Source organism: Drosophila grimshawi, unplaced genomic scaffold (genome assembly GCF_018153295.1).
Source record: "Drosophila grimshawi isolate 15287-2541.00 unplaced genomic scaffold, ASM1815329v1 contig_44, whole genome shotgun sequence".
NCBI classification, from domain to species: Eukaryota; Metazoa; Arthropoda; class Insecta; order Diptera; family Drosophilidae; genus Drosophila; species Drosophila grimshawi.
Genome location: NW_025063240.1, coordinates 23,329,317 through 23,342,512, shown reverse-complemented (window position 1 = coordinate 23,342,512; position 13,196 = coordinate 23,329,317). Strand labels below are relative to the sequence as shown.

General features: G+C 37.8%; 1 protein-coding gene across 1 annotated transcript in view; it reads right to left on the bottom strand.

Annotated features, from left to right (window-relative positions):
• LOC6558915 overlaps positions 1–8,182 on the bottom strand; it is a 58,308-nt gene extending 50,126 nt beyond the window's left edge. The window contains 2 exon segments of the mRNA XM_032741163.1: positions 1,371–3,057; positions 7,787–8,182. Of these exon segments, the coding sequence (XP_032597054.1) occupies positions 1,371–3,057; positions 7,787–7,919 (1,820 nt within the window). The 5' untranslated portion in view covers positions 7,920–8,182.
• Between the last annotated feature and the right edge of the window lie 5,014 nt (positions 8,183–13,196).

Genomic DNA, 13,196 nt, shown 5'->3' with positions numbered 1-13,196 from the left:
TCTTAAACAGCTGTCAATCGGAAATTTCCAATATTTGTAAACAATTTTGTACAGCCAGAAAAAGAACTTTCCAACTTGTTGATTGCCTCAAGGAAAGCTTTTTGGGGAGAAAAAAGAAAAGAAAAAAGGAAAAGTGATGCCTAGAGACAGCCAACCGGTTGTCCAGTTTTTTTTTTCGGCTGCACAGCTGCGCAGTGCCAGAAAGCGAAATCAGGACTAGAAGAAAATTGCCAGACCAGACCAGGCGACGACGCAACGCAATAGCTGGGCCAGACAACAGAAGAGCAGACAGCAGGCTCGACTTGGCCACTGAATTAATAGAGTGGTAGTTGGTTAGAGCCGAGGCCTGAAGCACAGCAGGTGACTTTCAATGAGGTGGCCACCAGGTGACCAGGCCCAGCTTCAGCCTGTCGTTGTCAACGAAACGGGCTCAATAAATTTCAAACTTAATTGAACGCATTCAAATTTTTCGTGGCTCTTCTGCACAAATTCTACGTTCGTTTTTAATTTTGACAATTTTCTACTATTTTTTTTTATTTTTCTTTTCTTTATTTTGAATTTTATATATATATATATGTATATTTGGTTGTTGTTTTCTGTTGTCTGTTTTTATGAGGCATTTTTGTAGCGAAAGCCGACGGACAGCCTATGGAAAACTTGTCGCCCGGTTTTCAGTTTGACTTGGGTGTACAACAGGTGCTTTCTAAAGCCACGTTTCGGGCTTGGGGTTAGGGTTTGGGGGCATTTTTTGGGAGTCGGGTTCAGTGACAGCGTCAATATGCCATTCGATTTGATTTATCTTATTATAATTGATGGAAACATCGAATCGCACCGAAGATGTTTCTCGCAACATCCAACAAAACAAAACAATGGACAACATAACAGAGCACATAAAGCAAGCTGAACAATACACAGATTTGGTTTGTTAACAAGACTCCAAAAGATGCCCCAAGTTGTTGTTGTTATTGTTGTCTATGACGATTTGTTTTGGGGGCCCGGCTTAGGCTTATGTAACAATCGCTGAGTGAAGATTTCTGAGAGAGCTGTAAACACACAATTGAATACAATTTATTTCAGCGGCTAAGGATTAGGATGACTCCAAGTTGTGAGCTGTGCGCTTATAAAGGGAGAGTTTAAGCTCTGGCTCTAATTTATAAGTTTTTTGGCAAGACACAGTGACGAATGCTGAAGTTTGAATTTATTTTGTTATTTTTACGTAAGCACTTGCCATTTCGTGAGAAATGACAATCCTTCAGTCTGATAATTGGCAAATGTGTAATTTCATATGGCTAATTCAGTTATAGATACAGATGCAGACACATTTATACAGAGTGAAGAGTGGTACAGGATTTTTGGTAGCAGCCACTTACCTGCGTGCATTTGTCGCCTGGTGATGCTGATGATGAAGATAATGATTGGATTGAGGCTGAGACTGAGGCTGTGTCTGATAATGACCTTCTACTGTCACTGGATGCAGATGATCGGGAGAGAGTTCATGTTCATGCTCATGATCGCGATAATGAAGATGATGATGATGACCATTAGCACCGTTTAGAAGCTGATGAGCTGAGGACTTTTCACTGCCGGAGTTGGTGGAGCACAGCTCCTGTTGCCAGCGTGCGAGCGTTTCAAGTACTTCGCCCTGCTCATACATGTTTGCTGATTTCAATTCTTCGTGCTTTTTGTTGCTGTCGCTGTTGATGCGTCGATTGAGTTCCGTTAGGCACAACTTTGGTGGATCCACAAACGGACCCTCCGTACTAATCGGATGTCCTTCGTGGTAACTCGAGACCAGCTGCGAGGCTGAGCATGGCTCCAAACTCTTGGCAGCACGTGGGCGTGTCATTGGTGGTGGCACTGTTGTTGGCATCGCTGCCAACTGGGTCTGCAGCTGGGTCTGAGGCTGATTGAGGTAGCTCGAGATTGAGTCTGTGGGCGGCATTGATTTGGCCTTGCCCAAACTGACATTGGTTACCTTTTGACTAGAGTGCAGCGCATAGCTATATTCATTGGCATCATCATCATCATTCTCATCCTCACTGGAACGGTCATCGGGTTGGAGACGGATGCGTTTCTGTTTGGTGATCAGCTGCTGATCTGTCGACGCCGCCGCCTGTTGCTGCTGATTAGTGCCGCTCATTGTAGCTCTGTGGTACTGGTTGTGGTGCTGTTGTTGGTGGTGATGGTGGTATTGATGATGCAAGGGCCAAAAGGTCGCCAGCGTGTTGCTTTTGCCCAACTTCGATTGCGTTGATTGCTCCTCCTCGTTGCTTCTGCTGTGGCTCCTGCTCCTGCTGTGGCTCTTGCTGCTGCTGCTTCTGCTTCTGCTCGTCGTTGTGGTGCTGGAATCGCCTACGTCGAGGCCCTTCTCCTTGCATATTATGTCGTAGAGTGCGCTGATCGGACGCGATTCGCTTCGCACGCGAACTGCCCGCTTAGAGCGCTGCTGGAAGCGCTGCTTATGCCGACTGGCAAGATTTGCTGCTGCTGCTGGTTGAACAACTAGTGGACAGCTAGCTGGGACTACAGGTGATCTACTACAACTACTAGTGCGACTGGCGATAGGATTGTTATGGGTTGGTGGTTCTTCACCTTTTGTAGGGCTCACTGTGGGCGGCAAGGATTTGGCGCAGCGTTCCTTGTTGTTGCTGCTGCTGCTGCTGCGTGGTGCGCGTCTTGTGCTGTTGGGGTTCTCTGTGGATGCAGCGTCGCCAAGTCGAAAAAATGAAGCACGCTGATTGGTTGTTGTTGGGGCAGGCAAGACCTTCTTGTTGCTCTTGGGAAAGCAACGCTGCTCCACCAGCTGTGTGCTGGGCGTGCTATAAACACTCTGATAATTCTCATTCAATGCACCCACATCGGATGCATTCGGCGTATGGATGCGCAACTGGAGATCCGTATAATAAGCGGGCGTTGTATGGTGAAGAAAGTGCTGATGTTGTCCACGAGACGAGACTCGAGCGGATGCAGATTCGTCTGATAATTCTTGTTGTTGCTGGCAGCTAGTTTTGGCAGTGGCGGATGCTGTAGATAAGTCACTTGAGGCCGCAATAGTTTCTAGGAGAGAATAAGAAACTGTTGTTAGTTGTTGTGTGTAGAAGAGCAACTCAAAAGTAAACGTAATGAAATCTTAATTTAGATAAATGCATTTTACAAATGCTATAGGTTTGTTGTGTAGTAAAATAAACCCATCCATCATGTCAAGATTTTAGAAGTATTTAGAAGCTGAGAAAACTATTATTTCACTTCTATTATAATGATAAATTTAAATAATAACTTAATAAAAATGAACATATAAATTATTAAATTTAGCCACCTTAATTTTTGTTCTTAATAAATTGTATAGCTATGCCAACTAATAAATATTTACTTATCTTCAGTAATTGCTTGATTTAATTTAAATCAAATTTTCATTATATTTGAAGTATTTGGCAGGTATTTTTTAACATTATCCAAAACACGTGTGCACTACCATTATTTTGATCACAGCTGTATATTCTCTTATATTTTGATTCCCTTTAGAAATCTTGGCAGCAATTAAATTGCACCTGGGCACTCTCTTCTAAATATCGTGGACGTCCCCAACAATCGTGTCAAGGTGAGCTGAGGGTTGACCGCTTTTTATAGTCAGCCCCCACTAGCCATCCCACACACCTACACACAACTACACACATATACACCGAGACATTAGCACGAGCCCAGCTAACTGCAACATTCTGTTGAATTGAATCTTTGCGATAATTTTGTTTTTCCTCTTGGACTTGAGTTCTTTTTTCGTGACTCGCCGCGTCAAAGGTGATTAGTTAAGCCATTTTCAGAGTAGTTCATTCATTATAATTAGGTACACAACATGCGCTTATTAGGTGGAGTGAAATTTGGGTGGAGTGAAAATTATCAGGTGAATACCTTTAGCTTTTGCTTTGCTTCCTTACAAGCTATTTAATTTAGATATCTTTGCAGTGAGCAAACTAAAGCGAAATATACACTTTTAAAGTGTATTCTATACATTTTATTTATCTCATTCATCATTTGATTCATGAGGACAGTTGCAATTCATTAACAGCTAGTGCTCAGTCAGCACTTGTTCTAAACAACTGTTTCCCATATAATTCAAATTCTTTGTGCTCTTTTCATAGTTAACTCAAAAATAGTTGGAATATGCTACAGGCGCGAGACAGCTGGACTGGAAGATACCCTCTACCCAGCTTTTAAATTTACGTGTTGTATGAAAAAATTGATTGCTCCCAAATACCAGATTTTGGTCAACCACGGCTTTCTAGTCATGGTTTGATCACTCGAAAAATACTGCATTTAAAATCAAAACTGCAATATATAAATATGTATATATATCTTATGGGTTCGGCATTGTTTACTTCTTCCTTTCTTCATAATACCCTTTCTTTTGCCATTTTCAATGGGTAAAAAGATATTTATGTCGCGAACTCATTAGAACCCAAACGAAAAACTCGAAATAAGACTATAAGGGCCATGCCTCCAAGTAAGCACAAGACGACAAAATTAATGAATTGAAGGCCGCTTGGCAACTGCCGTTTAGTGTTTTAGTCATTTAATTGGGTTTCCGGCTTTGTCTGCTTATTTGAAATGGGAATGAAATTGGGAAGGGGAATGGGAAGTGGAATGTGTGGGATGTGTGCTGTTGGAGTTGTGGATGAAGACAAACCAGAAAAGCCCTTGACAAGCCTTGACTGAAATTAGCGGATTGAGATTGACAAATACTCGCCCACATTTAGACTTCTCTCTCAGTTTAAATTAAATTACAATCTGAGCAGGTATTATGTCCATTTATGGACAGAGTTTGAGCTGACTTTTGGTTACAGGGTATTGCTGTATTTAAACCTCAAAAAATGTATAATATTTTGCTAATGCATTTACGCAATTGCAAAATTTTTAGAGAACAGCGCGGAATTCTCCAATGCTAAATTGCTTGCCAAAAATCCAACAGAATAAGACAAAGAATTGAAATACATATAGGATCAAAAATAAATAAATAAACGAAGCCAGCAGAATGCATGTGCCGCATATCTTGGCAGCTTACCGTTTGGCTTTATAATAAACAAACAGTTTGTATTTTGTTGCATGTTAACGATCGGTTTGATTTGGGCGGAAAAGTCGACTAAACTAATTGTTGGCAGCAAGGAAAAAAAAAACTGCGAGTTGATTTCGCGTAACTAAAACAACAGCAACAATTGACTGTGCAACATTTTTGTGGCTTCAACTGCTTATTACCAAATGCTGCTGCTGTTGCTGCTGCCGCTGATTGCTGCCACTGCTGCTGCTGGTGTGTGGCAAGCTGATTGATCGATTGCCTTGCTTCGCTTCGTTTTACATGGCTTTGTTTTCCTTTGCGTTGCATAATTAATATGGAAAGTGAGGAGACACAGCAGCTGAAGTTGTTGCAGCAACTGCAGCTTTGTGGCAACCCGCCTAAGCTGCTTGCTACATGTCTGAGTGGCGGCTGCCTCGCGCACTCATATCAAATTGTCAAGGCGTAAATTTTGTGGCACCAAGCAAAACGTTGTATTGATTCAACTGTCTGAAGTAAGACAAGCTGTAGTCGAGTGAGTTCTACTACGATATACCCTGCAACCAGCTGTTAAATATATTCTAGATTTATTGGAGAACGAGAGAATACTTTTCGATAACAACTTTTTTATTTTTACGGATCTGGAACCTTTATACCAAATTTGAAGTCTATAGTTCTTATAATCTTCATATAGACGGACATGGCTATATTGACGCGGCTGTTACTCCTGATCAGGAATATATATACTTTATGGGGTCGCTGTTGCTTCCTGCTGCCTGTTATATACTTAAGTAACAAACCATCACACCCTATTAACCCATTTTCAATGGGTTCGGGGTATCAAAACCAAAAGCTGCAAAGTGAATATTTGCAGTTGCAGCTGTTGTTGTTACTGTTGTTGGCGTTGCAGATGTTGTTGTTGCTGTCGACATTGCCTCGTCTCGTCGTCTTGTCGTCTTTTCTTCTCTTCGCTGTTTACAGTTGCAGTCTTATTTTTAAACGCAAGGGCAAACTGCCCACATCGCCGGCGCGTCAAGTGGCAGACAAACTGTGCCTCCAACAGCCTCCTCTCTGCTCCTTCTGGCCCTCTCGTTCTCCTCATTTTTCCTATATGCTGCCTGACTCTAAAAATAACATTCTAGTTTTTTATGCCGCCTGCCAATGCAATGCACAAATTTAATCACCAAACAACTTAAAGAGTGGGCCACATTCACATTCACAGCCACATCGATATCTTCTTGGGGCGTGGGCTATCTTTTAAATTTTGTGGCACTTATATAAAGTGGCATATATATAAATAAATATATATATATAAATAAATATATATAAATAAATATATATATATAAATATATATATATATATAGAGGCTCAGTCTAAGTGTGGGCGTGGCTCTGCAAATGAAGGCTTAATCCCAGCAACAGTTGCCGTATTTGAGGGAAATTTTTTTTTTTTTAGAAAATATTCATTACTTTTTCAACTGTTGGCTGAATGATAATTAATTGATTTTTCAACTGTTGCTAGCTATGAAAAGTTACCTAAGCGTTTACCACTAACATTTAAATCTCATCTTCCGCTCAAATCTTGAATTGGTGCGCTTCAAGCCATCTTCTGTTAAAATAGAATCGTAAATAGCAATTTGCAAATGGTCTCTGATTGGAACATTGTTCCAACAAAACCTAAAAGCGGTCGTACATCAAGACTTAAACAAAAAGGAAAAAAAACATGTGATATCAAAAAACAATCACTTCAAAATAAAAGCTGACAGTATTACAACAATCAACAACAACAACTCACAAGCCACAACAAAAACATCAGCAGACAAATGACACAAATTCAGCTCGTTGCTTTTGAACCTTTTTATTTTATCGAAATGCTAAGAGAAACAATGAACTTTTTGGTAGAGAGTGGCTCAAAGCATTTGGTGGCAACAAATACAAAATAACAATTTGTTTGGGGGCTAAACAAAAGCTAGACAAATCATTAACAGTTATTAAACAATAACACATCAAAAAGTAACTCTATATATAGGAAAATGTTGCTGCGATAGCTGGACGACGACGCCAGAATCTATAAATAACAAGTGATATGGTCTATGCACAAATGTGTAGTATATAGATAATATAAATACGACTGCCAGATACCCTACACTAATAAATATTAAACACATGATTCATGATGATTACGCAGACTAATAACATGATTATGAGGTATATAAAACCAATTTTGCTGTTCAACTTGTGTCATTTACATTAACAAATGGCGTTTGGTAGATTAGAATTCATATCTAAGCGAAACAAACTAATAGCTAACTATACCTATATATATATACTGTTGCGACAAAATAATAGCACCACTACGACATTTATTCTTACGAATGCAAAAAGCAAACTATTACAATTGCAATTTTTTCAAATTTTGATTTTTAATATATATTTTAGTATTCGCACCACTTACGAATTCTTTGTAGAAATAGTTTATTTATTTATAATTTTCTTAATTGCAAATTTAAATTTCACATTTTAAAAAATGCTGCTATAACTTGTTTCGTTAATTTATCATAAAATGTACTATTTAAATTTAAATTTTAATTTTCATAAAATTTAAATACGTTACAAACGGTGAATAAAATTTATAAGGCCCTTAAACTTGGAAATCAAAAAAATATATATTAATATTAATACGTGAGAGTGGCGTTACTATTTTTATCGCAACAGTAAATAAATGTGGTATATATTACTAACTGCGATAGCGTGGCATATCCATATTATTGCTGCTTCTGCTCGACTGCAGTTGAAAGTGTCGCTGCTGCTGCTGCTGAGGCACATCCAGCTGAAGCACACCTTCCCGAATGAGGCACTCCTTGATGGCCAACATATTTTGTTGCAAGCATACACAACGAACTACAAAATTATTATTTTATTCGCCACACGCGTCAAGTTCTTTCTTATTATTGCTCTGTTGGATTTCAGGCGTTATTTTTTTTGTTTTGCACTTGAGGCGAAAATAGAAAAGCGCTTTGCACTCGCTGTTTGTCTGCCTTGCGATTTTTTTCTTGCCCAAATTTTTTTTGCTGCTGTAATTTTCCCAAGCAACAGTTTTCAGTTTGTCGTCGTCCGACTCGGCGCTAAACGCTTTTGCGACTGAATGTATCTCTAGATACTAGAACTGGCAACGGCGTCAGGCATTTGTGTTGTTCACAATTCAGTTGCCGTTGGTTTGTACACAACACGATTTTTTTTCTTTTTTTTCATTTTCATTCTTTATCTTTTGGGCTCGCGACGAAGCAAAAGAATTAAAACAAAAACAAAAATCGAACAACAAGCGGCTGCCGTTTTATTATAAAACTCTGAGAGTATCTATGTGAGCTACTGAGTGTGTGTAAATGCGTGTGTGTGAGTGTGTTTGCTTTTGGCGTTCGAGACTGTGTGTGTGGGTAGAACAAGCAAAATCAAAACAAAACGAAAAACGTGCAGCGGTAACAGCTTAAAAGAGACACGAAGAGAAATGAGAGAAGAGAGAAGAGAGGGAAAGAGAAGAATGCATAGATAGACACAATACAGACAGATGATGCTCAGCTGTTGGTGAATATACAGTGAAACCTGGCCAGCTAAATGGGAATTTAGATTGAACTAGTTTACTGACTGGCTGTCTTCGTTCAGCTGAGATTACTCTATGCAAAGTATTTAATGTGCCTTTTTTGTGACTACCTAACTTTGCCAATGAGTCAACATATGTGTGTGTGTGTGTGTGTTTTGTGCCCCATCATCACACTAGAACTTGACCGCCATCAGAAGTACACACATATCTATGCCATAGCGTGTGCCTCTGCATAACAGCAAGCAGTACACTCAGCAAAAAAGTCGACCTTGAAAACTTAATTTTACCTAACATTTAAAAACAACTTGGAAATTATACGTATTTTTCTTCTATATACGAAAGTATAAAATATATCTATAAAGTAAGTAAAACTAAGTTAGAGTATATAAAAAACAGCAACCTGGAATTCAGACATATCTTCTTTCTACATTTTAGAAAAATATACCCTGTATCTGATAAGAAAAACTCCGAGTGTAGCAAAACTCATTAAAGACCACCACTAAGAGTCCGAGACGAACAGACATTATCTGGTTTTTGAGGCCAACGGTAAATGTTGCAGTTGCAGGAATCCTAACTACGCACATTTAATGGGTGCACACCATAATCTGTCTGTCTATATATCCGCGTTTGATACGTATGTGTGAGCTGCTGTTGTTGCCCAAATAAGTAGTACGTATAATTTGTTAATTGGCATCAACTTTGCCTTGTATATCAGATCAACTCAAATCAACATATGCATATTTAAGTTAGTTGCATGGCCTGACAACTGTCAACTGTGTGGCAAATATGCCAAAGGTCAAATGTAAACTTTGTCAGCTGAAATTTTGCATTAGTGTGTGTGTGCGGGTGTGTGTGGTGTGTTGGTTAAGTGCTTTTATAAACTGTTAAAAACGATGCACAGGGCAGCAGGAAGGTCACATCTAATGACATTATTCCTCGTATCACAACAGAGATAATTGAGTTTGATTCTAATTTAATTGAGTTCTTGTCCAACTGTTTCCGCTCGTGTGGGCGTTGTGTCAATTTTTGAGTGATGGACAGATTGATATGTTGATATGTCTGATTGAACCAGTTGTGAAAGAGCATGCAATAAACAGAAGGAAGCAGCTAAGATCCCATTAATTATATGTATTCTTAAGCAGTAGCAACAAGCATGTCAATCTAGACTTGTCAGAGACTATAAAAGGTAGAGACGATTCTTATTCTTTCTGCATTATAAACTTAAATTTAAAATGTATATAAAATATACAAAATCAAAACCATGCCAGAATATCCTAAAAAGTACAGCCTTTCAACATAAGGCAGGATGTTTAATCTGACAGTTGAAGAGGCCTATTATCGCCTATTATAATAGTAGGATATGGAGTCTAGAGTCTAGACGCATTTGAAGCAGGAAATCACAACCCAGACAAAGTTCTAGGTAGGATAAGTATAGTTGCAGGTAGTTTAAGATAATTTATGAGATTATTCCATTAACCTGCCAAAGCATTTCGACTGCAGTCTCTGCTCGAATTTTTAACCACGTCGTTGCTTCAGATACAACTGCTTTCAAAATAATAGTCGTGGCAGTTTGTTGTTCTTGTTGCCGTTTAAAAACACACCCGCAACATTTCAATTATTGAACTTGCAGTCATGGCCAAATGTGGCAAGTTGTTCTTGCTCGTAATACTTTCCACAATAGCTGAAATGGGGTATATTAAAGTCGAATGGCAGACAAAGGTGGGATATGTATGTGAAATACTTAAATGGAATATTTAGAAATAGCAGCTGTGAATAGACTTATGTACACAGTGTCTTGTGGTCGAGCAGATTTTATGAGCATAATCAAATTATCCTAACTTGTTTTTCTTTTTCTTTTCCTTTGTGTTTTTTATTTTTATTATATTATTTCTCTTTCTGCTTTTGAGTCATGTTGTGAAAATATATAAATAATATTCATTCATTTATATTTTCCTTTGTGTTTTTTATTTTTATTATATTATTTCTCTTTCTGCTTTTGAGTCATGTTCTGAAAATATGTAAATAATATTCATAAGAGTGTCCACAGGCTGCCACATTTGCCAATATTTATATGTTGTTTATTTTAATTTTTTTATTTCTCTGCCTTCATTCCATTACTTATGTACCATAGACTTATGTACACAGTGTCTTGTGGTCGAGCAGATTTTATGAGCATAATCAAATTATCCTAACTTGTTTTTCTTTTTCTTTTCCTTTGTGTTTTTTATTTTTATTATATTATTTCTCTTTCTGCTTTTGAGTCATGTTGTGAAAATATGTAAATAATATTCATATTTAGATTGTGTTTTTTTTTTTTTTTTTTTTTTTTTTTTTTTTTTTTTTGATTATGTTCTAAAATATGTAAATAATATTCATAAGAGTGTCCACAGGCTGCCACATTTGCCAATATTTATATGTTGTTTATTTTAATTTTTTTATTTCTCTGCCTTCATTCCATTACCCAGTTTATAAATGCAGTAATTATTAATGTGCAGTTGTGTTTTGGGCATAATTAGTTATTTTTCCGATATTAATATGCAGGATGTGCCGCGTATGATTGACTGTCTATCCATACATCCATCTCGCATCGTGCATACGACAGGTATGCATTATTAATATGCACGCTTTGGCCTTGAGCAGAACAGAGGCCAACACTGAGATACATCATGTTCATTGTTATTTCTTCAAGGCAATAAGCACATATATTCATATCATATATAAACACAGTTGTGGACAAAATAATAATAGTAGTGCTTATTCAATATTTTCATATCTACTTTCAGTTTCATAATCATTCGATACCCTGGGTTATTTTACTCTTCGATATATCCCCCACATCCTTAATTTGTATTTTACCTTTTCCTTTTGTTTGCCTTCTGTTTTTGGTTGAAATATTTTAAATTGAGCATGTTTATTAAGAGTTTACTGATAAAATAATAAAATATAATAGGCACAAATGAGCTTATTTGTAAGCATTTCAAAAAATATGTCTCATTTTATGGTGAGAAAATGTTGCTTTGCAAATATTGCGCTGCTGATTATCGACACCTCTTAAAAAGTTTTAAAAAGATTTTAGAAAAATTCCATTCTACAAAACAACAAATGGTGTGTCTCTCATCGTGAATTTTTTAAATAAAAACGTACAGTTATACGTATAAAAATAAGCAATTTATAATATACAATCCACCGCATAATTTTAAGTTTTGGGAGACTGTGAAGCTGGGTAATGAAAGTAAAGATTAGACGTAATATGATAAAACCACAAATATTATTTAGGCCCAGTGAAAGAAAGCTTCACTAATATTTCATTACTATTATTTTGACCGCATCACTTATGGTAAATTTAAAGACTTTAATTTTATTTATTAATAATTTAAAAACTCTTCAATTTTTCATTGTTTATTTTTCTATAGTATTGATTGCTTTTGTCACAATTTGTAACTATATTCTAACTATAATTTTTGTACATTCATTTTCTTAAGCGCTACCATTCTTTTGACCCACGCTGTACATATATATGACAAGGGTATTTTATTGGCTAGGCGTTACACATCCAAAAAAATATACATTCAGAACATAACAGAAACACAATAAAAAGAAGAAGCCATAAAAGTGATTTTTGCTTTTAATTTCGGTTGTTGGTTTTTCGGGCTCATAATACGATCAATGAAAGTGGCTTAAGCCCATGCCACATACTGCATTCCACACACTGGCAATACTCAAATGCAACCTACTTTCGTTGCAACAACAACCACCGCAATTGACACGCTTCGAACCATGTCAATATTTGTGACGCCCATTTAAACAGAGCAAAAGGCGTGGCATGCCACAAAAATGTTGCACAGAAGCAGCAGGCGCTCAATAGAGCGTCGTGTGGCAGGACGCGTAATAGTGTTGCAAGGCTGCAAAGCAGCAAAAATTGTAAACCAGTTGTAAGAGTCGAGTGAAAAACTCCATAATGGAATAGAAAAGGTTCAAGGAAGCTATCAGAGCTATCTGTTTGCCACATACAACCAGTTGTTGCATGTGCTAAATTTGGTGTGAGCCAAGATGTTGGTAAACTGATTGATGGAGTTATTCTCGCGTCGCGTTGCAATTGGCGACAGACAATTAAATCAGCACCAGAATGAGCAATGCGATTAAATTGCAACAGAAAGAGAGTGGAGGCAGTGAAAGGGGACAGAGGGGGAAGGTCCACGTTAACTGAATCGGTGGCAATGGAAACAACGTCAAAGACTTCTGGGGCTGACGCCTGCCACATGCAACAAACATGCAACTTGAAATGCAAATTAGGAACAAAGAATAAGACTAATGTACAGGCTGAGAGGAGGGAAGAGGGCGAGGAAAGAGGAAGTCTCGAGCTGAATGAAGTAACAGAATAACTTGATCAGCATTTAATCTCACAATTTAGTTACATTTAATTTGTGGCGCTTGGCGCAGAGAGAAGAGTGTCGTTTCGAATTTTGCAAGTGTAGCAAGTGACTCATATGAAAAACAAGTAAGACAATCTGTAGTCAAGTGAGCTCTCTGCGATGTACCCTGTAGCCAGCTAGC